The 26,453-nt window shown below is 44.4% G+C and overlaps 3 protein-coding genes across 3 annotated transcripts in view; 2 read left to right on the plus strand and 1 right to left on the minus strand.

Moving 5' to 3' along the window:
- Positions 1-291: 291 nt before the first annotated feature.
- On the minus strand, positions 292-10,170 carry ttc5 (tetratricopeptide repeat domain 5; the record flags this gene model as incomplete). Its single annotated transcript, XM_080859980.1, has 10 exons — positions 292-862; positions 1,460-1,604; positions 1,987-2,201; positions 2,790-2,936; positions 4,020-4,076; positions 5,004-5,095; positions 5,622-5,775; positions 6,692-6,903; positions 9,255-9,387; positions 10,105-10,170. 10 exons carry the CDS (start codon positions 10,168-10,170, stop codon positions 743-745), a joined length of 1,341 nt encoding a protein of 446 aa, XP_080716106.1. The 3' UTR covers positions 292-742.
- Positions 10,171-10,625: 455 nt separating this feature from the next.
- Positions 10,626-22,552, plus strand: men1 (multiple endocrine neoplasia I). The gene is made up of 10 exons (XM_080859865.1): positions 10,626-10,713; positions 11,451-11,946; positions 12,246-12,454; positions 13,888-14,016; positions 14,383-14,423; positions 14,969-15,056; positions 15,744-15,880; positions 19,870-20,011; positions 20,428-20,601; positions 21,028-22,552. The coding sequence occupies exons 2-10, from the start codon at positions 11,511-11,513 to the stop codon at positions 21,544-21,546; spliced, it is 1,875 nt and encodes a 624-aa protein (XP_080715991.1). The 5' UTR covers positions 10,626-10,713; positions 11,451-11,510; the 3' UTR covers positions 21,547-22,552.
- A 351-nt stretch (positions 22,553-22,903) lies between these two features.
- map4k2 (mitogen-activated protein kinase kinase kinase kinase 2) overlaps positions 22,904-26,453 on the plus strand; it is a 32,417-nt gene continuing 28,867 nt past the window's right edge. The window contains 1 exon segment of the mRNA XM_080860146.1: positions 22,904-23,045. Coding sequence (XP_080716272.1) covers positions 22,953-23,045 — 93 coding nt within the window. The 5' untranslated portion in view covers positions 22,904-22,952.

The following is a 26,453-nucleotide window of genomic DNA, read 5'->3' on the forward strand; positions in this document are numbered from 1 at the left end:
TCAACATGGCATCTACAGGAATTATAACCTATAAGTGTTAGCGAGTTTCTGTCTACTTTTCAACCCATTTTCTGAATAAATGATCTCAACCCGGTTCCATGTTACTGTTCACTGTTAAACATGCCTTTGTGTAAAAACCTTTAAAATAAAACAATGTATTTAAGGTTTTATTGGATTGTTGGGTCCCACATGTAAACAAACAGCAGCATGACAAAGAGGGAGACAGGGAGAGAGAGAGAGGGAGAGAGAGAGAGAGAGGAAGAAAGAGGGAGAGAGAGAGAGAGAGAGTGAGTGAGAGAGAGAAGGATAGAGAGGGAGGAAGAAAGAGGGAGAGAGGGAGAAAGAAAATATATTTAAGGTTTTATTGGATTGTTGGGGCCCACATGTAAACAAAGAGCAGCATGTTCCGTGACAAATAAAAAGAGACACATTCTTCACACACTCCAAACTATATAACAAAAGGAAATACGTTAAAAAAATATGTACAGGGTTTTAAAGAGTGAAAACAAAACATTGCATTCATATATACACAAACAAACTTATATATTACTTAAACGGTAGCATTCTACTTTCTCCATCACTCAATCTGGCTTGTAATAGTTGCAGGCTGACTTTTTTACTCAAATTGTAACCACCTTCCTCCACTCTCCACCTGGCTCATAGCATAGATAAGCTTCTGCCTCTGAACTGCAGACTCCTCTGTCCTCCATCCTCCACCGTGTTTCTGTTCTTCATCACTCCTTCATTCGCTCTGGGGCTTGTAGCTCACGGAGGCGGCGGTCTGGCTCTTCACAGCTTGCCTCTTGCCGTTGACGATCAGGAGCAGAGGAGAGTCCACTCGTATGCTACGGAAGTCAAAGGTCTGTAGGACAGAAAGGGGGAGGAAGGTTGGACGTTTTAACGAGTGAGAAAGACAAGGTTGATACCTGTATTGCCTCTTGTATGCAATAATAAAAATAATTATAAAAAAAAGAAAGACAAGGTTGTGTATACCAATATATAATATCATATAGTGTCAGAATACTGGGGTATATAGTTATATGTCGCTTTGGACATTTAGCAAACGCTTTTATCCAAAGTGACTTACAAAGATGTATATACATTTCACATCTACACAGATGGCACACTTTACATCAGGAGCAATTAGGGGTTCAGTGTCTTGCTAAGGACACTTCGACAGGGAATCGCACTAGCAACCTTCTGATTACTAAATGACTTCTCTACCTCCTGTACCACTGTCACCTCCTGCTTAATGACTAAATGCTAAATGTATATGTAAATATAGGGTATATATGTAAACTATATATCGACTCTATATACAGTCATTGATACACAGTGCAAAGGCATTTAATATGATACGGCCCTTCATAGTTATGTCTGACTGACATTTGACATAATGAGAATAATCTGAATGGGCATTTCATTAGAAGAGGGGGCATCGATGGTAGGAGGAACTGACCTTGTCTTTGTGTGACACGCTGTGGCGTTTGACTTGAGGCTCTGGGATCACCACAGAGTCCCCGATCAGCACTCCCCAGCTGTTTGCCGTGTTGTACACCATCACCACACAGCACGTCTCCTCACTGTCCACCATACCGAACGTGCTGAGGGAAGACACGAGAAAAGAGAAGATGAAAGATCATTACAGTATATCGGCCATACTTTTTTCTTTCCATAACTTTCCCCCTTCTTTCTCTTCCTTTTCTTCTGTTTCTTTGTTTTTAGCCTTTAATTGATAGTTAAAATGAAGAGTAGGATAGGAGAAATGGCTGGGGAGGTGGGGAGTGGACAGGAGAAATGACACCAGGCCGGATTCGAACCTGTTACCTCCATGGGCATCAAGCCCAAATGTGGTCGGGGCTACTGGTTGCGCTACAGTGCCCCCCTCTTCTGTTTCTTTTAACATATTGGTCAGTCAGTCAATCAATCAATCAATCAATCAATCAATCAATCAATCAAGTGTATTTAACTGAACAGTGGACTTACAAAGCCATTCGTCCCTCTGGAGCAAGGCTGAAGACCACCTTGCCCATGGCTGCCACCCCAGTGTTGATGCCATGTGAGAGGGTAGAGATACACTGGGGCACCAGGCTTCCGGTCCGGCCTGTGGGGGCACGGAACTGAGGAGAGGCACAAGGACCCAGAGCCGACAGGCTGAGATTGGACAGCATGGTCCGCAGACGCCGAGCCTTCACCTTTCCCTGTGTGTGTGTGTGTGTGTGTGTGTGTGTGTGTGTGTGAATGAATGAGTGTGTGTGTGAGTGAATGAGTGTGTGTGTGTGAGTGTGAATGAGTGTGTGTGTGAGTGAATGAATGAGTGAGTGAGTGTGTGAATGAATGAGTATATTTGTGAGTGAGTGTGTGAATGAGTGTGTGTGGGTGAGAGAGACAAACAGAGTTAACTTTTTGTTTTGTTTTGTTATTCATTCAATCACTGATTTAAAAAGACTCTCTACTGCCATCTACTGGCGGCCTGCATTCAGTTATCTCTTCCAAGTGAGGCACCACTCTCTTGCAGGAACTCCTAACGAATCGTAACCATGGCATTCAGAGCGCTGGGAGTGTTCTGGCTTGTGTGCCAAGTGTTTGTGGAGTGGTCTTGGTTGTGTGGAGGTGTATTGTGTTTCATGAGCCTATGTTAGAATGTTTGGGTGTTGCGTCTGTGAGTGTGTGTGTGTGTGTTTGTGTGTGTGTGTGTGTGGAGCAGTATTTTTGGGTGTGTAACCCATGCGAGATCCATGAGTGTGGGTATGCTTCCAGCGTGTTCTCTGGGGCTCCCCCTCCCTCACCTTGTTGTCGATGAGGGCCGTGACTCGCTCCAGGTAGTCCAGCAGCTGCTTCTCCCTCTCCACAGGCTCCTCCCATGCCGGATCCAAGATGGCCGCTCGACCGTAGCCAGCCAGAGCTGAACTGAACATCTCCTCGTATTGGAACAGCTGTGGGGAAGGGGGAGGAGTCAGGAAGTGACATCTGATAGAATCAAAAGGATGGAGCTCTTTGGAAAATTAACTAGAAGGTTTGCTAGGAAATTCACATTTGTGACCTTTGGTTTACCGTCCTCTTAATAGTAATATGTTATTATATGGCTCTTCAGATTTGAATGGGGCACCCCAACGTTCGCAGGTCTGATCTTTCGTTATAATGGCCGCTGCAATTGGTTTTGTGTTTTTAATTCACATCTTTCATATCATTCCGCAAGTAGTCTATTCACTTAGATAGATAGATGAATACTTAATTTATCCCAAGTGATAGGTTGCTACGCAACACCTATGTAGTCTGTTCACTTAGATAGATAGATTGATAGATAGATGAATACTTTATTTATCCCAAGTGATAGGTTGCTACGCAACACCTATGTAGTCTGTTCACTTAGATAGATAGATTGATAGATAGATGGATACTTTATTTATCCCAAGTGATAGGTTGCTATGCAACACCTATGTAGTCTGTTCACTTAGATAGATAGATAGATTGATAGATAGATGGATACTTTATTTATCCCAAGTGATAGGTTGCTACGCAACACCTATGTAGTCTGTTCACTTAGATAGATAGATAGATTGATAGATAGATGGATACTTTATTTATCCCAAGTGATAGGTTGCTATGAAACACCTGAAACTTAAAAGTTCTATTTGTGTGAAGAAATCATTTTCTCAGCGGAAGGCACAGGAGGAGATTTTGGAGGACTGTCATCACTTTAGCAAGTAACCATATAAAAAGCGGGATAATGTATAGTCTGCCAGCCAGTACGAGAAAAGTAAATCGCTTCAGGACAAAATGAACCTTCCACCGTGGCACTTCGGGGTCCCGTCCATCCTGTTGGGATTTATTTTCCGAGACCTCGGGTGGACCATGCATTATCCCTTGCATAATTTATATTTGTTTTGAGTGTTGAGTGCTTGAAAAACACAGAAATCCTACATTTGTGGCATAACTTCCCAAACAAATCAGGTGCGACCAAGTACATGTTTACGAGAAAAAGAATGAAAGTGGTGACACAAGAGTGGTTCTGCTACCGTAGCTCTGTTGAAGTGCAGGTCTGAGTTTGATGAGGCGGCCGTGTCGATTTTCTCCTGTGAGGGAAGAGAGGATGTGAGGAGAGATGACAAAAGAGGAGGAATGTTAGCCTTTCAGATAAGGTACTTCAAACGTCGGGGATTGTAATTAAAATGTAACTTCACCCCCAGCTCTGAGCCTAACTCCGCCCACTGCATAGTTTTGATAAAATGTTTAAAAAGTGGGCAAGGGGCTGAAAGGGGGGGTGGAGTGTGTGTGTGTGTGTGTGTGTGTGTGTGTGTGGGGGGGGGGGGGGGGGGGGGGTAAACTCCCTTGAATGAGTCCCAATCCCAATCTGCAAATGAAAATGAGAGTCTGACTCAAGGGCTGGCGGGGTGAGGGTTAAATAGTCAAATCGTCGAATAGCCCTATCTGAAGAACGAACACACAATCCGCACACGGTATCTATTGATTCGAATCAGGGGTCGAAAGTGAGAGATTTGAATCACACTCAAGGGCTGGCGGGGTTAGGGTTAGCTCTTACTCAAGGGCTGTCGGGGTTAGGGTTAGCTCTTACTCAGGGGCTGGCGGGGTTAGGGTTAGCTCTTACTCAAGGGCTGGCGCAGGGTGGCCTAGTTCATGACCTACGTAAGGCCCAATGGGTGGACTATGTCAGCATCGTCCTTGCAAGGTTCAGGATGATTTTAAAGACTAGATGCCGTTTTTAACCCATTACACAGAGATTTTTTATAAAAATGCACCCATGTTTCATCACAGTACAACCACATTGTTTAGTTTACAGCTCAAAGAACACATTTAAGGGTGCAGTTACACTTCAAATTAAATACAAGAGCATAACTAAACTCTAATTTATGTGGGTACATACCCAATGTAAGGCATTATGAATTGTGTTATTTGCATTATTGGCATTCACTATGAGTGATCAATATCAATATAATGATAAATGATCAATATAATGATCAATATAAACCCCCACTACTCACAGCCTGTGCATAGGCACTGAGGGCCTGTTGGGAGATCTGAGGCTTCTGGCCGCTGGTGAAGAACAGGGAGATGTAGCCATTCCCCAGGATATCTGCAGTCAGGAAGAGAGAATCAGCAGGACACACTTAATAACATAAGAACAGGGAGATGTAGCCATTTCCCAGGATATCTGCAGTCAGGAATAGAGAATCAGCAGGACACACACACATCACCGCAGAAAGAGACACATGCATCCACAATTGTAATTAATTAACAATAAAATAAGGAGTCAATTGTTCTTTTTTTCTTCTTTGCTGGTGCCAGACAGTGATTGAAACAATAAAATAAGGCAGCAATGTGTCACAAAAATGTCCTTTATTTCAACACACCATTCATATTAGCAACACTACTTTTAATCACATACACATGTAAGTATATATTGTGGATGCCATAGACATTCCATACTTAGACTGATGAAGTTGATGTTCAGTTTATACAGAAAGATGCTCTCCTGTCTTTCCCCCCCATGCCAAATATTGAATAACAAGATATAAAAGTATACGTGTATAATGTGTTAATTTCACACTACTGTGTGCCGAGTGGTCTGTGACATGAAGTCTCGGTAAAGTCCTACTCACACCAAGATGTCCCGTCTTTGACGTCCAGCTGCACGGCCTGCCTGGCCATGTCCACGCTCTCCAGCACCCGCTTGCCTTGCTCCTGATCGCCCCCTTCTGGCGGGAGCTGTCTCAGCACCATGGACAGGCTCCTCAGAGACACTTTATTCTTCTCCTGTAGGAACAACAGGGTCAGTGTGGATGTGGGTTATGTGAACACAATCCTGCTTTGATACCTGTTTACCTGATACCCGGCCAAACTCTCTGTCACTGTCACTTTCTAAGAGAGAGGAATATTGTCCACTTGAAGACAGGCCAGAGTCTGACGGCCAAATTCAATCTCCCTATTCCTGCCTCAGTACCGCCATTTTAATCTCTGCCACATTCCAGCCCTGTATGTCCACCACCCTGGTCATCCATACTTCCTACTGGTTTCCTGTCTTTCATTTATCATTTATATTCTTCATCCTTCCCCCTGCTGGGGGAATGGTTCACGAGGTAGAGGAGTCGTTCAGCAATCGGAAGGTTGCTTTTTCGATCCTGACTCCTCCTCACCAAGTCTCCAAGCAACTGCTATTGCTGTGTGAATGGGTAGAGGTCTGAGGGACTCATCTGTAAAGCGCTTTGAGTGCTCTATTTCCCTTTCCTTTGTATGGATTTATCAGTCAGCCATGCTGTCACTCTACTGTGTGTGTGTCACTACCCTGGACGGGTCCAATGCAGAGGTGGAATTCAGAGTGTGTGTGTGTGTGTGTCTACACCACCTCTGCCATAGAGTCACTTTCACTTTTCCACTTTTCTCTCTACTGACCTGTTGCAAGGCACCGGTGCGCTTTGAGTGCTCTATTTCCATTTCCTTTGTATGAATGTATCCAATGGTGTAGTGGTCCCCGGAGAAGTGGATATACTCTTAATTTTTTTAAGCAGCCCATACAGTACAGGATAAACGCCCTGTTTTGAGAAGTGGGTATACTCAATCCTGACTGAAAAATAAGTGAGTATACTCCGTATACCTGCGTATACCCTGGACTACACCACTGAATGCATCAGTCAGCCAGCCCATCAGTCATGCATGCTGTCCCTCTACTGACCTGCTGCAAGGCACCGGTGAAACAGGTCTTGGCTGCGACCAGGTCTCCCTTCTTCCAATAGAGCTCCCCCAGGGTGTTCCAGCCCTCCACCAGGCTGGGCTCCAGCTTCACAGCCCGCGACAGGCTCTCCTCCGCGCTGGGGCTGAAGGCGGGGCCCACGTTCAGACAGCGACCCCGCTGCAGGAGGAACTGGGCGCTGTGTTTGTGCTCCTCTGAGGGAAGCACAACACGATGGAGGATATGAATACACTTCCAACCACTGGTATACACCTCTCTCTGAACACACAACCCTGTATGTGTAGGGCAGACTCTGGAACTGGGCGCTGTGTTTGTGCTGCTCTGAGGGAAGCACAACAAGATGGAGGATATGAATACACCTCCAACCACTGGTGACAATACACCTCTCTCTGGGCGTTGTGTTTGTGCTCCTCTGAGGAGACACAAGATGGAGGATATGAATACACCTCTCTCTGATCACACCCAACACTTTATATGTATGGCAGAATGTATGTGACAGAGGTGGATATTTTGAGGATTATGTAGGGCAGAATGTATGTGTCAGGTGTGGACATTTTGAGGATTGTATGAGGGAAATTGTATACATCACAGCCTGGTCAGCAAGTAACTTTCAGAGGAGTATCCTTGAGATGACATTATACCACACTGGTCACATACTGCATAGAGAATCCAGAGGAACCCATAATTGGACTGGCCATACATACCCACACACAGGATAATTCACTTGCCTATTAAGATAATGAATTTAAAATTGATGTATGTTTTAAAGGAGTGAACATTATGGAGGACTGTTCTGGTGAGATCAAAACCAGACTGCGTTTTCCTGGACTTAAAGAGCTATACAAATCAAACTACAGCAACGCTGAACTCTATTTTACTGAGCTCGTTTAAGGGGGAGAGGCTGACTTGAGCTAACTGTTTATCAGACTTTTGAGAGCACAGCCATCCAAAGAAGAATGAACTGCCTTCCATAAATAGCCCTCTTTACAACTATTTACAGTCTCTCACACTTTTTTATATTTATTTTATGTCAACATTTTTTTTTCTTTCAATCATTTTACTTCAATGAAAAGGTAAGATTTTTTTGAATATTTTGAGTGAAAGACCAAGAGGATAAACAGCAAAGACATATTTTTTCATAGCCTGTTTTGGTCACATTCACTAAGGGTGCCAATAATTGTGGAGGGCACTGTATTTACAGTCTCTCCCACTGTACCACAGTTGATTTGCTGAGTACAGACTAGGGATACACTGATACCAGTGTCGGGTAACGGGCCAATACTGCGCTCATATACTCACACAAAAAAATCTGTTTACACAATCTGTTTTTATGTTTATTTTCCTAAAATACACTTGATTTGAAATTCATATTATTATGTTTATCCATTAAGTATACACATCTTAGGCAGCTGAACCCTACCCATTCACTTCATCTCTTTATTCCCCTCCTAGTCTAGACTGTCGCCCTGAGTCTCTCCACCTGACCTACTTACAGAAACCCCCGGCCTAGACCTACCCACCCCCACCCCCACTCCCACCACACTGTCATGCACTTATTCTACCACATACTCTGTGCTAGCATTTATCTGTAATGTAAATAATTGCAACCATCAACATCATTTTCTGTTTCATTACTCTACTTACCTTTTGTATTAGGTATTGTATTTTGTATTTGGCGCTATATAAATAATACTGAAAAGAATTGGTATAAGCATGACATGTACACAAATGTAAGTGCTTGGCCTGAAACAAGTGGTACAAAAAGAGGTGCATCGCAAGTACAAACCCCTATTTGATCTAGGTAGTGCAGTGCAGCTGTGTTAATGGCACAAGCTAAAACCAAACGATAAAGGTAAGGAAGTGGAGGAAAGTGATACGGTAAGACAAGTCATCCCTCACAGTGCCCTCGTCAGATACACAAATGAGTATGGAGCAGGGCCTCGGAGGAAACCTATAGGTCTGTGCAGCTGGGTGAGATAGTGAGAGAGCTCTGATAGTTCATGTTATGGTGGTGTGGGGTTGCATTCTCCTACGCTGGTCGCATACTGCATAGAGAGTCCAGGGGAGCCCATAATTAGACAGGCCAAGTCAAACACCTGCCTTTGGGAGTGCTCATCCTCTTAGGAAGCAAGGTCAATTACAATAACTATTTAATGACTTTCAGTGATCACTTTCATCTCGTTGATCTATTACATGGCAGGGTTGAGGGTGGAGGTGGCTGGGTCTCATAAGATGGCAACTGTCTCGTCAGTCAGTCTTGTCTGCAGCCTTTTGGCTTATTGCCACTTTACTTGTTTTAGGTGAACAAAACAGACTTCGACATCGTTGTGCACCAGACTCTCACTTTAAGGTATTCACTGAGCTTCTAAGGGGGGGGGGGGCACTGTAGCCCCAACCAAATTTGGGTTTGACGCCCATGGAGGACACGGCCTGATGTCATTTCTCCTGTCCACTCCCCACCTCTTCTCCCTCTAATCTAACTGCACTATCAATTAAAGGCATGAAAGCCCCAAAAAAAAATTATTTCCCCCTCCTCGTCTCTTACCCTCTTTCTCCTCCAGCCTCTGCAGTGTCTTGTTCATCTCTTCGGTCACGTCATTCTGTTTCCTGCTGGCATCCTCCACGTTGTGCGTCGCGAAATAGTGGTCTCTGAAGTGGTAGAGGTCATCGACCAGACCCTGAAGAAGGGCGAGGCGTGAACACAAAACCAGGCAAAAGATGACCACATGGTTATGACAGTCGGAGACAGCAGACTACTTATGCAAAATAATCGGTCTCAGCTGGGTTTGGCCTGCTGATGTTACACCCAAGTCAAATCTATCCATAGGTCGCTTTATATGATACCACTTGACTCAATCGCTTTAAGGATGACAGACAGGTCCTTAACAGTAAGATGATCTGGTGAGACGACAGCAGAGTGATTTATATTACAGTGAAACAGAAGACAGTCCAGGAGGATCCTATCATCCTTAGCACTTGCATATTATGGACTGGTTGTAATGACAACTGAGCTTAGATGGGTTAGCTAGACAGTTTGTTAGGCCTTCAATATGGACCAGTTATTTGTTAAGAAACCAAACATGTTAACGTAAGTAATGTTAACTTCTAAAGCATATGGATGTGATATTTATATTACCATTTGTGGAAAGAATAGCACAGTATTTGTATATGATTGTTGACACAAAGGCACCCTCTTCCTTCTTGACAAGTGTAACCTTATCGCTAGCTTGTTACTTAGCCATCTCTGTTGTTATAGTTACAAAACCCTAACGAGAGGGAAGTTTGCTAGCCCAAATAGCGTAAATGTATTGCACAAAAAGATGTATACAAACATGACGTTGAAGTATAAAACAAACGTGTCATACAAACATATGTTTCTAACAACATCTGAGTACCTTCAGAATGTGTAAATCATCTTTGTCTTTTGTGATGGTGTCGTTCTCCCTCTCCAAATCCGCCATGTTTCTCAAATTGCTGTTTGGTCACAGCCCCGACAGCAGATCTCAATAGAGTCTGATGAATACTGACATCTAGTGGTCAGGTGGACAACGGAAGGTTGACTCGTGATTGTTAACAGCATAGACTCTAATCAAACTTGAAGTCTCTGTGGCTGAAGAATGTAGCTGCTGAGCTAAACGTAAATTTGATACCAACCTTTCAATTACAAAAATAACGTGTTTTCGACATCAGCATGGTGGCTGAAGTAAGTGATTTTTGCAGTCAAGTTCACCAAGCGTTCCACCTAAAGTAACTACATATCCCACCATGCAAGACAGCGCATTGGTCAACGTTAAAAAGGATGGCCCCCATCGCAGATATTTAAAACATAGCGCAAGAAGGGCACATCCACTAGCTGACGTCAAGGGAAATCCAGTTTGTTAATGAAGTCACCCCGGCGCATATGCTATTGGTGTGACTACCTCAACCTCCGTAGTCACAGAAGTGCGCGCTAAAAGCAAGAAGCACAACAAAAACATGTGGTTGCAGCCTTGAAGAATTATCGGGTATGCTCTAGATTTACTACTGTATCTTATTGTACTTTTTAGTATGTGGAATTGATTAATGCAGGATCATCAGTTGTATGTATAATAATAGCATCTCGCGTGCTTATGCAACTTCTTACAACACGCAACTATAAACTGGCGTAGCGGTTAGCACGCCTTTTAAGCATCGGAGTTGAAATTACCATGTTCGGTACATTTACTGTTGTGTATTTGGAACGGTTTCAATGCAAATCGAGCTTTTTCATTCATCATTTTATCAAGCAGCGAAACGAATTTATAGGATTTTTCTTAGCACGTGAATTGGTTCGGCTCAGTGTTATTCAAGGCATTTAGCACGGCATTAGCTTCGACCAGCTAGCGTTAGCTGGAGAATATTTACTTGTCTGATAAATCTTTCTATCGCAACAGTTATACGTTAAGCGTTCCAATTGTCTTTTCAGTTCAACTCTGTGTTTCATTGACATTGTTTCACTGTTTACTGGGAATTTATATCTCAACATCTGATAAGATAATAGTAAAGATGACCACGTAATGCTAACTATATTGTGCTAACGGTAACTCTACCAACGTTTGCTACAGGACGTCATTGATTGAGTCGTGTCAAAATAGCCACCGCTACTTACAAACCAGACACCAAATAAAACAGAAAGTCAGTCATATATTGTGCAACTTATTAAGTGGTTTATCAGCTGCATGTGGGACGATTCCCAGTACTTATTATTTATTTATTTCTCTAGCATATCAGAGAGACACACCCCTCTCCACACACTTGGAACTCTAGTAAGTCATCTCCGACCATGGGGTTGCGGTCGGAGCAGAAGAAGCACTTTCCACTCCAGGGGATTGACGCGGTGGTAAAACTGTTTGAGGCTGAGCTACGGAATCCGGAGCCGGACCTGGCTTTGTTATCTCTTGTCTTGGGCTTTGTGGAACACTTCCTGGCCGTTAACAGAGTAGTGCCGGTGAACGTGCCTGGGGTGCGTTTCGAGCCCCTTCAGCCAGACTGCCCTAACTCCTGCTTCCCCGTGGTGGAATTGGGTCTGCTGACGGCCATGCACGAGCGCTTCACAGCTCAGATTCGAGGTGCGGTGGACCTGACCCGTTACCGGAGGTCGGGTGGCATCTCTAGTCGGGAGTTGGTAAACAAAGTCTCCGATGTCATCTGGAACAGTCTCAGCCGCTCCTACTTCAAGGACCGTGCGCACATCCAGTCTCTCTTCAGTCTGATCACAGGTATGAAAGCAAGCTATTCTACTAATAACATGACCTACAGGGATTAACATTTAGACAGTGTCCACCCCATAATGTAAATTATGAATGATATGGTGTTTGCCAAGATGTGTTAATTTTAGTTAAGGATGTCCCCACTAGACTTCAGGACCAGTTTTAAGCCATGCATGTATGACTCGGTGAACAGGATTTTTGTTCAGAGTAGTATGCCCTGCAGAACATCAGCAAAACTGCATACACTCCATCAAATCTCACAATAGATTTGCAAAGTCTATTCTTTAATTCTCTCTCTTTGTGCTCAGGCACTAAGTTGGACAGCTCAGGGGTGGCGTTCGCAGTGGTCGCCGCCTGCCAGGTCCTGGGGCTATGTGACGTCCACCTGGCTCTCTCTGAGGACCACGCGTGGGTCATCTATGGTACAGACGGCGAGGAGACAGCCGAGGTCACCTGGCACGGGAAAGGCAACGAGGACCGGAGGGGTCAAACCGTCACCGCCGGAGTGAGCGAAAGGGTACGTGCCCCGTCGACATCCAACATGGTACTTTGGTAGTGTGATGGTGGTTTGGTAGTGTGATGGTGGTTTGGTAGTGTGATTGTGGTTTGGTAGTGTGATGGTGGTTTGGTAGCGTGATGGTGGTTTGGTAGCGTGATTGTGGTTTGGTAGTGTGATGGTGGTTTCGTAGTGTGATTGTTGTGGTTTGGTAGTGTGATGGTGGTTTGGTGGTGTGGTAGTGTGATTGTGGTTTGGTAGTGTGATGGTGCTTTGGTAGTGTGATGATGCTTTTGGTAGTGTGATGGTGGTTTGGTAGTGTGATGGTGGTTTGTGATTGTGGTTTGGTAATGTGATTGTGGTTTGGTAGTGTGATGGTGGTTTGTGATTGTGGTTTGGTAGTGTGATGGTGGTTTGGTAGTGTGATGGTGGTTTGTGATTGTGGGTTGGTAGTGTGATGGTGGTTTGGTAGTGTGATTGTGGTTTGGTACTGTGATGGTGGTTTGGTAGTGTGATTGTGGTTTGGTAGTGTGATGGTGGTTTGGTAGTGGGATGGTGGTTTGGTAGTGGGATAGTGATTTGGTAGTGTGATGGCGGTGTAGTGTGATGGTGGTTTGGTAGTGTGATGGTGCTTTTGGTAGTGTGATTTTGGTTTGGTAGTGTGATTGTGGTTTGGTAGTGTTATTGTGGTTTGGTAGCGTGATGGTGGTTTGGTAGTGTGATTGTGGTTTGGTAGTGTTATTGTGGTTTGGTAGTGTGATGGTGGTTTGGTAGTGTGATTGTTGTGGCTTGGTAGTGTGATTGTGGTTTGGTAGTGTGATGGTGGTTTGGTAGTGTGATTGTGGTTTGGTAGTGTGATTGTGGTTTGGTAGTGTGATGGTGGTTTGGTAGTGTGATTGTGGTTTGGTAGTGTGATTGTGGTTTGGTAGTGTGATTGTGGTTTGGTAGTGTGATGGTGGTTTGGTAGTGTGATTGTGGTTTGGTAGTGTGATTGTGGTTTGGTAGTGTGATGGTGGTTTGGTAGTGTGATGGTGGTTTGGTAGTGTGATTGTGGTTTGGTAGTGTTATTGTGGTTTGGTAGCGTGATGGTGGTTTGGTAGTGTGATTGTGGTTTGGTAGTGTGATTGTGGTTTGGTAGTGTGATTGTGGTTTGGTAGTGTGATGGTGGTTTGGTAGTGTGATTGTGGTTTGGTAGTGTGAGTGTGGTTTGGTAGTGTGATGGTGGTTTGGTAGTGTGATTGTGGTTTGGTAGTGTGATTGTGGTTTGGTAGTGTGATGGTGGTTTTGTCCCTTTGTGACTTTGTTTGGTTTTATTGTACTTCAGTGATTGTGAATCAACTTGAGATTTTTTTTTAAAACTTTTTTTCAGTTTGTCTTATTGTTTCCATATGTAGTCGATTGTAGTTGTTTTCTCTTATATGACTTTATTTAATGTGTTATTTTCCCTCCCGCAGAGTTGGCTGTATTTGAAAGGCTCGTACTTGAAGTGTAACCGCAACATGGAGGTGGCGTTTATGGTGTGCGCCATGAACCCATCTCTGGACCTACACACGGACAGCACGGAGCTCCTGCAGCTGCAACAGGTTGGGATGCGTCCTGAGGAAGTCAGATTGATGTGTTGGGTGTAGGTGCTCTAGGGGATTTATTGTTTTGTTTATTCACGAGAGCTCCCTTGTCTTATTATATTACGTTTACGCAGGTAATAAATATACTGTAAAGAAATAATGTGTTTTTCAAGTAAGCACTTGTTATTTAATCTTTCTACCTAAACATAACCTTTTATCATGTAACCATATGTATCAAGAGAAAATGTATATTGTGCTTGATTTTATGTTGTAATTCTCTGCCTCACTGCTACTTAATGTATATTGTGCTGATATCTTACAGCTTGACTATGTTGTTGTTATTATTGTTGATATTCTCTGCCTAACTGCTATTTGTCTTTACAGAGGCTCCTGTGGCTTCTTTATGAAAGAGGAGATTTGGAAAAGTGAGACACTTTAAAAACAAAATCTTGTGGGACAAAACTCAATGATAAAGCAAAACAGTAATTTTAGGTGCACAACTCTAATTTGAGTTCTCTGTTATTATAACCTAATTTGTATATTCTTATTATCCCATGGCTATATTCTTTTTTATCACATATCATATACCCTCAGCGTATTCCTACATACACGTGTAATGGAAATAACACCCAGATAATTTTGGCTGTATAAGTGAAATCCATGAGTATATTTGACTGGGGTGAACTCTTGTCCCATTACCATCACACTACCAAACCACAATCACACTACCAAACCACCATCACACTACCAACCCACCATCACACTACCAAACCACCATCACACTACCAATCCACCATCACACTACCAAACCACCATCACACTACCAAACCACCATCACACTACCAAACCACCATCACACTACCAAACCACCATCACACTACCAAACCACCATCACACTACCAAAGATCATGTTTGCTGTATAAAGTAAATCCATGCGTTTGTATTTGACTTGGGTGATCTCTTGTGTCAGGTACCCCATGGCCATGGGCACGTTGGCCGACCTGGAGGACCAGGAGCCAATCAATGGCAAGGAGAGCCCCCTGAACATCCACTTGAAGGTGAGCGCAGAGTTTCAACAGCCTCGTTTGCCTTACACGCACACACACACACACACGCACACGCACACGCGCACGCGCACACACACACACACACACACACAGCCTTGTTTGTCTGAATGTCTGAATTTCTACAAATATTACTAAGGTTCGGGTTCTGTATACATCACTCAAGTTTGATACCGGAGAAAGAGCAAAAATAAATGAGAAACTATGAAAATGGCTTCTTCTCTCCATAATGTGCCCTTTTGCCTGGTCGTAGACGCACCGTATCCCCATGTCCTTCCTGTGTGTTTATCAGTGCTCTCTCCTCTCCTCCTCCTCTTCCTCTCCTCTCCCGCTCCTCCTCTCCTCCCCTCCCCTTCTCCTCCTCTCCTCCCCTCCCCTTCTCCCTCTCCTCTCTCTACTCCTCCTCCTCTTCTCCCCTTCTCCCTCTCCTCTCTCTACCCCTCCTCCTCTCCCTCTCCCTCTCCTCCCTCTCTCCCTCCTCCTCTCTTATCCTCTCCTCTCCTCCTCCTCCTCTCTTATCCTCTCCTCTCTTTTCCTCTCCTCTCCTCTCCTCTCCTCTCCTCTCCTCTCCTCTCCTCTCCTCTCCTCTCCTTTCCTCTGCCTCTGCCTCTCCCTCTCCTTTCCTCTCCCTCTCCTCTCCTCTCTCTACCCCTCCTCCTCTTCTCTCCTCTCCTCTCCTAGGCCGTGGAGTCAGCCAAGAAGTTCTACAACAACGAGCACATCTACCCCTTCATGTACCTGGCAGGGTACCACTACAGACACCGCGACGTCCAGGATGCCCTAGGGTCTTGGGCCGAGGCGGCCACAGTGGTGCAGGAGTGAGTCAGGACCTCTAATAGCGTCCATGATCTACACCTGCCACTAGGGGGCAGGAGTGAGTCAGGACCTCTTAAATAGCATCCATGATCTACACCAGCAGGTCTCAGTTCTGAACCCTTCACCATACATGCTGAATAGAACAGTGTTGCAGGAGTGAGCCGGGACATCTTCCTCAGATAAAATAGACGTTATAATTTACATAGACACAGCATGTCACACTGGATGTTTTCTAATAGATGCACACTGTCCACTGTAAAATGCTGAATAGTACACTGGTGCAGGAGTGAGACAGGACCTCTTAAATAGCGTCCATGCTCTACACCAGGAGGCCTCATTCCTGCACCCTCCGCCTCAGATAAGATAGATGTTATAATTGACATAGACACAGGATTTATTTTAATAGATGTCCACTGTAAAATGCTGAATAGTAGAGTGGTGTCAGGGCATCTTAAATAGCATTCATGCCTAGGCCTTAGACCTGAATAATATATTTACACTACAGCAACATGTCTCACAGGATGTTTTTTAATAGATGCACACTATCCACAGTAGGATGCTGATTTGATAGAGGTTAAAATCACTGGTAAAGCTGCCTGGGCCTATATTGTTATTGTTATTCCTAAAGTTCAGGTTACCAGGATTGAGTTTGGGATTGGGACCGCAAACGTAAAACATGAGCATTTGACCGTTGTTTCATGAACAAACAGTAGAGGGCAGCAAACAAAGCAGGATGTTAATCCGGAATGTTGAATCGTGGAGAGGCTGGGGATTTTTTTCCAGTGTAGTTATTTCCACCGTATTTAATCATAGTTATCCACCTGTTGTGACTGACATCTCCCGATTTGGAAGACGTCTGCACACTTGCATCGCATCGCGTGCTGCTCTGTAATGTACGGGAAGAGACGGCACTTCCTGAAAGTTGTATGTCTGATTTTTGTGTGTGTTTGTGTGTGTGTTTGTGTGTGTGTGTGTGTGTGTGTGTGTGTGTGTGTGTGTGTGTGTGTGTGTGTGTGTGTGTGTGTGTGTGTGTGTGTGTTTCCGTACACAACTCTCTTTATGCCTTACCGGAAACTTCATTCAGCTTCCATTCTTGGCAGCCTTGGGCTTCCTGGATCGCTAAGGCCTCACTTTTCTCCCGAACTTCAAGCGCGCGCCTCTAAAAATACCCCCCTGTGCTCGGAGCCGAAAGTTTGGAACAGTCCGTCTCTGTCGTCCCCTGTCCCTGTTCAGATGTGCAGCCAGAGGGCACGCCCGAGGCTGACATTCCCATTCTCTTCCTTTTCCCGCTCGGCTCTTCCTGTGACCCATTGTTGGGAAAACCCTTCCTCTGTGCCGTGACTGTCTGCCGTGGATGGCAGGGAGGATGTGTAGTAACAGACCATAACACTGACGGAGAAAAGCGAGAGAAAAGGAATACTTTCAGTGACGTCCTGTTGTAGCATCGTTCCCATTTAGTTGTTTTGTTTTGAAAGAGAGAGACTTTAAGACTCGTGTTGTGGGTCTATGATAAGAGGAGGATATTTCCATTCCTTGTACACACCTAGTGTGATTCATTGCAGTTGTTTACACTCAGACTCTACTTGAAATCGCTTCAAACAAAGTCAAAAACAATGAAATACTTTGATTCTCTTGAGGCTGGTTCACAAGCTAACACATTTGTAACATAACAAAGAAAAATACACGTAATGGAGCCGTTTGATATTGTCACGGTTTGAGTCTGAGGACTCTCACGCAATTGCAGGACAACAAGGTTTTACTGTTCACCAATTACTGACAGGTGCTGAGCAGTGCAACGACCCACAGACTGACATGACACTAAAAAGGATTTAGCACGGAGGCGCTAACGTGAGACAAAAGAGCACCTGAGTGTCCAGGTAAAGTCGGGACAGAAAGGTTCAGGACACAAAGTTCTCTTCCAAAACCACACAGACACACACTTTGGCAAATGACTTTGCAACGAGCGACAAAACTGTGGGGTTTAAATAGGAACGGGACGTGAAAAAGTGCAGGTGAGAGAGAGAGAGGACGTTGATTTAGAGCAATGTTCAGTAGGCTGGTGGTAATGAGCAGTAGTGCATTCCAGGGTATACGTAGGAATACGGAGTATACCAACTTATTTTTCAGTCAGCATTGCGTATACCCACTCCTCAAAACAGGGCGTATGGGCAGCTTAAAAAAAAGTAAGAGTATATCCCACTTCTCCGGGGACCACTACACCACTGATAATGAGTGCTGAATGGATGCAGCCAGAGTGGTAGAGTGCAAAGTCGCGTGACTGATATCTTTGTCCTTGGTATGACAGTGGAGATGCCCCAAGGAAGCACACAATGGAAGCTGCTGTCTTAGAGAGTGACCCCCAACCAGAGCAGAGCCCACCCATCAAGCAGTCAGCTTGAGACTACCCACTGTACCCACTCACAAGAGTCAGATAACCCACTGTACCCACTCACAAGAGTCAGATAACCCACTGTGTTCACACTCACAAGATTCAGATAACCCACTGTACCCACTCACAAGAGTCAGATAACCCACTGTACCCACTCACAAGAGTCAGATAACCCACTCACAAGAGTCAGATACCCCACTGTCTACCCACTCACAAGAGTCAGATAACCCACTGTATACCCACTCACAAGAGTCAGATAACCCACTCACAAGAGTCAGATACCCCACTGTCTACCCACTCACAAGAGTCAGATAACCCACTGTCTACCCACTCACAAGAGTCAGATAACCCACTGTGTGTACCCACTCACAAGAGTCAGATAACCCACTGTATACCCACTCACAAGAGTCAGATAACCCACTCACAAGAGTCAGATAACCCACTGTCTACCCACTCACAAGAGTCAGATAACCCACTGTGTGTACCCACTCACAAGAGTCAGATAACCCACTGTATACCCACTCACAAGAGTCAGATAACCCACTCACAAGAGTCAGATAACCCACTGTCTACCCACTCACAAGAGTCAGATAACCCACTGTATACCCACTCACAAGAGTCAGATAACCCACTCACAAGAGTCAGATAACCCACTGCCTACCCACTCACAAGAGTCAGATAACCCACTGTGTTCCCACTCACAAGAGTCAGATAACCCACTGTGTGTACCCACTCACAAGAGTCAGATAACCCACTGTGTGTACCCACTCACAAGAGTCAGATAACCCACTGTATACCCACTCACAAGAGTCAGATAACCCACTCACAAGAGTCAGATAACCCACTGTGTGTACCCACTCACAAGAGTCAGATAACCCACTCACAAGAGTCAGATAACCCACTGTGTTCCCACTCACAAGAGTCAGATAACCCACTGTGTTCCCACTCACAAGAGTCAGATAACCCACTCACAAGAGTCAGATAACCCACTGTGTGTACCCACTCACAAGAGTCAGATAACCCACTGTATACACACTCACAAGAGTCAGATAACCCACTGTACCCACTCACAAGAGTCAGATACCCCACTGTCTACCCACTCACAAGAGTCAGATAACCCACTCACAAGAGTCAGATAACCCACTGTGTGTACCCACTCACAAGAGTCAGATAACCCACTGTATACACACTCACAAGAGTCAGATAACCCACTGTACCCACTCACAAGAGTCAGATACCCCACTGTCTACCCACTCACAAGAGTCAGATAACCCACTGTACCCACTCACAAGAGTCAGATAACCCACTGTCTACCCACTCACAAGAGTCAGATACCCCACTGTCTACCCACTCACAAGAGTCAGATAACCCACTGCCTACCCACTCACAAGAGTCAGATAACCCACTGTCTACCCACTCACAAGAGTCAGATAACCCACTCACAAGAGTCAGATACCCCACTGTCTACCCACTCACAAGAGTCAATATCCCTCCAAAGGAATACAAAAAAGAATGTGTTTACTGAAAGTCATGGTTTGAGAAACCAGAGAAAAACTGCAATAATCACTAAATTAAATTGCATTGTCCTTCCTTTCCCCCCAGCTACAACTACTGCCGTGAGGACGAGGAGATCTATAAGGAGTTCTTCGACATCGCCAATGATGTCATCCCCACCCTGCTGAAGGAGACGCAAGCCGAGGGCGGGGGCGAGGGGTCAGAGGGCACGACAGAGAAAACAGAAAAGGTAGAAACTCCAGTCAGGGTCTAGTGCCATAAGCAGAATAGTATTAAATCTAGTAGTAGTAGTTATATTATTAAATGTAGTTGTAGTAGTAATATTATTAAATCTAGTGTAGTAGTATTAGTATTAAAAGTAGTAGTAGTAGTAGTAGTAGTGGAAAATAAAATGGAAAATAGTTATTATTAACAAACTCCAGTCAGGGTCCAGTGCCATAAGAAGAATAGTAATAGTATTTAATGTAGTAGAAGTAATAGTATTACAAGTAGTAGTATTGGAAATAAATGGAAAATAGTTAAGATATTCATGTTAATTATGTACACGGTTTATCATTACATCATTACTTGCACTACCATAATCTAATACTATTTTTCGTCTCAATTATTCTCATTTGTTTTCTCTCTTATTGCTGTGCCTTGCAGGACTCACCAAGGCAGTCTGCAGTTCTCTCAGCACTACAAGACCCAGAATGCTTTGCACACCTGCTGCGTTTCTATGACGGCATCTGTAAGTGGGAAGAGGGAAGCCCCACACCTGTGCTGCATGTGGGCTGGGCCACCTACCTGGTGCAGTCCCTCAGTCGCTTCGACGCACAGGTGAGAACCAGTCTATTGTTTCATAAGAGACAACCAAATATACGGGCATTATTTACCTTACGGGGCGCTATGTGTCATGAGTATAGAGTATGGAGAATGCAGTACAGAGACTTTGGGGACTTGTAGCGTACTGGAAATGATAACAAGGTCGCACTTACGTTTGTCGAAAGATTTTCAATCTGCCTAAATCTGTGTGTGTGGATGAGAGAGAGAGATTTTTCTATTGGTATAAAGCTTAACCTGTTGCACTATGTCCCAAATCACGCTGTGATATACATCCCCCCTTACCCTACACCGATATCTCATAAGCTCACCAAAAAAAAGTCAGATATTTAGTGTGATCTTTCTGTTCTTGTCTCTCTTTGTCTGTTGCCTCCTGTATCGTGCTGTGTTGTGACCTTTGACCTTTTCCCCACCTGTCCTCAGGTGAGACAGAAAGTCTCCATCATCACGAAAGAGGCCGACGCCCAGGACGACGACGACCAGTCCAGTGACGACCCCCGTGAGGGGCGAAGGCGGGGCCCGCGTCGCGAGTCCAAACTGGAGGAACAGCCTTCGCTGCTACCCCCCCCCGGCCAGACCCCCCCCGTCCCTCCACCCACCACCCCGGCTGCCCCCCCCAAAAAGATCGGGGGCGCAGAGGGCGGGGGCCGGCGACGCTCCTCCCAGGGAGCTAGAGGGGCGGAGCCTGATGCCAAAGCCCGCACCAACACGCCTAGCCCCACCCCTCCCTGTAGCGGGGGGGTAGGCAGCGGCCCCGTGGTGGCCTTCTACAGCGAGAAGATGAAGGGCATGAAGGGGCTGCTCTCGGCTGCCAAGGTGAACTCTAGCGCCATCAAGCTGCAGCTGACGGCACAGTCACAGGTGCAGACCAAGAGGCAGAAGCCGTCGGCGTCCGGAGACTACACACTGTCCTTCATGAAGCGACCGCGAAAGACTCTGTAGGGTGGCAGCAGCAGCGGCCGAATATACCACAGTGCTGGTTGTCATGGCTCAGAGAGAGAGAGAGAGAGAGAGAGAGAGAGAGAGAGAGAGAGAGAGAGAGAGAGAGAGAGAGAGAGAGAGAGCGAGAGAGAGAGAGAGAGAGAGAGAGAGAGAGAGAGAGAGAGAGAGAGAGAGAGAGAGAGAGAGAGAGAGAGAGAGAGAGAGAGAGAGAGAGAGAGAGAGAGAGAGAGAGAGAGAGAGAGAGAGAGAGAGAGAGAGAGAGAGAGAGAGAGAGATGATGGGAGGAGGGCAGAAGTCCAGGCCAGCGCTAGTCTCTGTGTTTTGCAGCTCCATGACCTCATGACGTGGAAGAGTTCAGCCTGTGAGAGTTGCCTGGAAATCTGCTTTTGCTTCTTAAAGGCTTGTGGTTAACTCTTGCTTCTTTTTTCCCCCTTAAAGGCTTGTGGTTAACCTCCTGAGTAAAGGATAAAAAAAAAGTTGCAGTGCAGCTCTTGTGTTTTTACTGTGAAAGCATGGAAGAGTCTGCGTTGCGTTAATCGCGATTTCTTCAAATGATTCCCTCAGTTGATGTGACCATGCATGGAGATTATTCCACTGTATAGTGAGGGTCTGAGACATAAGGGTTGTACTATTGTGATCTGGCTCCTCGTAAACTTGTTTGAGAATGTTTAGTATGAAGGACAGAAAACCAAAGTCACTTGTTACAAGTGTGCATCTATTTTTTAGCATTTTTAAAAAGTGATTTATTTTTTATGCTAGTGACATATGTCAGATTAAATCTGTAGGTTATTCAAACATGTTGGTATCTTAGCACTTTTTACGTATTCAGCTGTGCGATTAGCCTTCAGAAACTTGCATTATCATTTCAGTTGTTGCCATAACTGCACGTCTTCGTATAGGTGGCCTTTAGCGTAACGTAATGTTACTAAAACGTCGAATTTGCATTTGTCTTGGAATTTCCACTGTAAATGTGCAGAAGTCTCATTTCCTGTCAATTAACTAATAAAGTTCATGAGGTTAATATTAAAGTGCCGATGTCTTGATTTTGCTTTGCAAAGACCGAGGAGTGTCAATGGGATCTTCCCACAATATCTTCAGCATCCACCAATCTTGTCATGCGCAAAAAGGCATTGCTGTTGGTGCGACTTGGAGGACCGCACAGGGTGACGCGACGTCCCCTGAAAATTGGCGCTGGAAGTTGAATGACAAAGTGATAAGTGCTTTCGAACAACCAGTGAGATAATTCGACAGGCTGCTACACCTGGCAGTTGCGAATGATTCATTAGTAACTGCGGGTAGAGGATACGACTGGCTAGCGCTGCTGGACACAGAACTACATCCCCAGCGGTGCTGTCATACCATGCCCGTCTAAGGCGTGAGAAGCACCATCGAAACGAACGGCTGAAATGGATACCATCGGGGTTTCGTTTTTGGACCCTCTGGACGACTACGAGATAATTCATCGTATTGGGAGTGGCACATACGGAGATGTATTTAAGGTCAGTTGGAAAGCTAGCGTTAGAAAGCTCATTTTGTCCGTTCACTGGGTTTTGGGAGTTTCATATTTCGCCTATCCTGTGCAGGCTACGTTCCTCTTGGCTTAAGCATTTAGGTTTATTTCACATTATTTATTTCGTAATACTCTGTCGTTGGGCACTCACAGTTTCAATATATTGCCGTTCGCACATTCTTTGAAACTTTGCTTTACTCTGGAATATTTTGCGTGGTTGCACTCTCCCTGTCCGCAGCACAGCAGTGATTTACGACTTTCCTGCATCCTGTTGGTAAAGTAACTATGACAGTCATTTGTTGCGTCACTTAAAAACGTTTATGAGGAAGGGCTGACAGCCAGTTGTGGTGCGTGAGGTCAGATAAGTTTCGGTGGAATAAGCTTTTTAATGGCTAACTATGAACCAAAATGTCATTCCTGCACGTAATTTTAAAGAGATGATGTCCCGTTCAACACCACCTTCACCCACAATTGCAGACAGACACATTGAACTTTGTCATCCGCTCTCCCACATGCTTTGGAAAGAAATACTGTTAACTTGGTCGGTGAAACAACCTAGAGGTTGTAGGGAATGTTCATATGGATCGTTAAAATGTAGCTACAAATGGACGGTATCAAGTATAAAACTAGAATGCGTTTCGTGAACGAACTGCGAGAGTGTGCTTGCTCTGTGACAGAGAGAACAAGTGCCTATGAATTAACATGTATTTACATCTACTCAATCAGTGTAGTGGGGCCTTCTTCCAATATATTTTAGCAAGCAACCAAGCTCAACCATTATATTTTGGCTCCACTGACGTTTAGACATATGAGGGTATCTCAGAGTTTCGTTATACTGACTTACTGATCTAAGTGAATTGTTGAAATTGCTATCTTGGTAAAAGGAAACATCTCTGCAACAATATTGGAATGAATGCGGTTACATAGCCAGCTTTACTTAAAGTTTATTGTAAGATAGGCCTATAGGTTAGACTTAATGCAGTTAGAGTTAGTCTGTAGGTGTAGTATCAAACGTAAGCAACACTTTTACTGTATAGATAGAGAGCACGTGTATCACATTGGTTTATAGTCTGTCAAATTAGTTCTAGTTATTGGTGTTCGTTGCCATACAAAGTTAGTCTTCTCTTATAAGCCTAGGTAGTACATCTGATTAGAGCTAGCAACCATGAATTGCAGATTAAGGGGTCCCCTATCTCAGTGTTCATTTTGGCAGCTATTTTTAGATTCAGTCTTAAGACAAAAATGCATATTAGTTTTAGTCACATTTAGTCATAGTTATCCTTCTTAGTTTCAGTCTAGTTTTCGAAAACTCATTACAATTTAGTCTAGTTTTAGGCACATTTAAAATTCCATATTATAGCCACATTAAACTCATTCCCTTCCCTTCTCAGGCCCAGGGACCTCCTGTGTTGTGTCAACTGCATAGTAGTCTAGCTTGCAGTACTTACATTGTGGATGCAATTAGTCTCCAAGATACAGATCTCATGCCTACAGCTGAATTTGAATTTGTTTGTAATAAATAATCGAATGTGATGATGAAGTACGGTACGCAGCGTCTTAACTGAAGCTCAACTCGACTATTACAGCAGCTAGCTTGCCGCTAATGCTAACTGAAAACACATCGGAACACAGTGGCTAGCTAGGTAGCTAGCTGCTAATAAGTAACATATATAAGTAACACATCAGCAGTAATGAATCAAGTGTACTGATATTAAATGTACTACTAAATGTACTACTAACATGCCATTCTTAAATTAAAGCCAGTGACATGATGGTTAACGATTAACGAGTTAACGATGGATACCGACAATTAGCATACCTAGCTAGGTAGCATTACCATTGGATTTCAATGGCAGTTATGCTAGCTCTGGCTATCCAGTCAAAGGAGCCTTGTTTCTGGACACGTATCACTTGACGAGCGAGGGCAATAGTCATCTGGAAAGTTTAAAATGATACTAAACGAAGGGAAATCTACTGTATGGAGAATTTTCTGCTCAGTAGACAATGCAGATTCTAATTAGGCTGGTGGATATGTCCAATGTAAGAAGTGTGAAGTTTTAATGAAATATGATTGATGCAACTGTCGTTCTCCATAACAACTTGGATTAACCTGGATGGCTGGATGAAGTTTCAGACCGAACGTCAAAGATCTTCAATGGTAAGACTTGTCGGTTGTGCCTCTGTTGGTGTCTCGTAAAACGTGAATTTTATTAAAGCATAGCGTGTGTATTGTGTAGCTATTTCATTCCGAGATTGCAGGGGAGTGAAATGCTCCGCTCTGCTGCTGGTATACAGACAGCCGGAAAGGTTAACAAACGGAATGAAATAGCTACACATTACACACGCTATGCCTTAATAAAACCCACGTTACTCACATACTGGTTAACACTGTTAGAGCGGGTGTATAAACTGTACCTGAAACTGTTGCCACTACATTCGTTTTAATATTTTGCACTCTCTATCTAACCACTTCTGGCATTTAAGAGAGCTTCTCCTATGTCAACTGATCTAATGTCAGTTGGCTAGAGTGCGTGACGTCACAATGGCTCAACCTTCCCCATGTTAGTCAATGAGAGAAAAAGGGGATGAAAAAGAGGGATAAAAAAGGAGTGGCAAAGAGTATCGCCACGAAAAGTCATAGCAACCTGAACCGGATCGGGCCGGACGTTTTGGTGTTTGAATGGCGTCTCTAGCTCAAACGGGCGAGGAGGAGTTAGCTGCAAGAAAAACGGGGAGAATAAATAAATAAATAAAGAAAACTTGACGATAACAATACTGTGCTTCCCTTCGGGCAAGCACACTAATTACTAAATCTAATGGGTGAATTTATTTGCAGGCTTCCACAAAGCTCAAACCATGTCAGTATGTTAAAGCTGTTGTATAACAAACAACAAGTTATCTTGCTTATTTCTCTGCCCTTACACACATTCCTTTGCTTTACTAGTGATTTCCTCTGCAAGTCTAGATCTGTAATCTACAGTTTTAAACGTAATGACTACCCCCTCCAAATAATAGCCATGAGGTCATGCGTGTTTACGTTGACGTTTCTGGTCTGTTGTCAACATACTGTACCCAACTTAAGGTGGCACGATGCCAGACGGTACACATTGGTGCACTCCACGAGACCACTTGTCCCCTGGCGAGCAGCTATGCATCACGCAATCACCCGCCACAGCGACCGCGTAGTGGGCGAGGAGCAAGCAGTGGTTTGTTACTTCATCTTGACAGCCCACAAAGAGCTCCTTCAAGGAGGCTGCGTCGGGGGTTCAGTTCCCTCAGCGGAGACAAGACTTTGAGAAATGCGTTAACATTCATTTCCAAAAGGTCAAAACTATAAGTGGACACTCGTCTTTCATTAAATCAAATTCGCCCCCTCAATTAAAAAAAGGTTAGTATT

Source organism: Sprattus sprattus, assembly GCF_963457725.1.
Source record: "Sprattus sprattus genome assembly, chromosome: 21".
Taxonomy (NCBI): domain Eukaryota; kingdom Metazoa; phylum Chordata; class Actinopteri; order Clupeiformes; family Clupeidae; genus Sprattus; species Sprattus sprattus.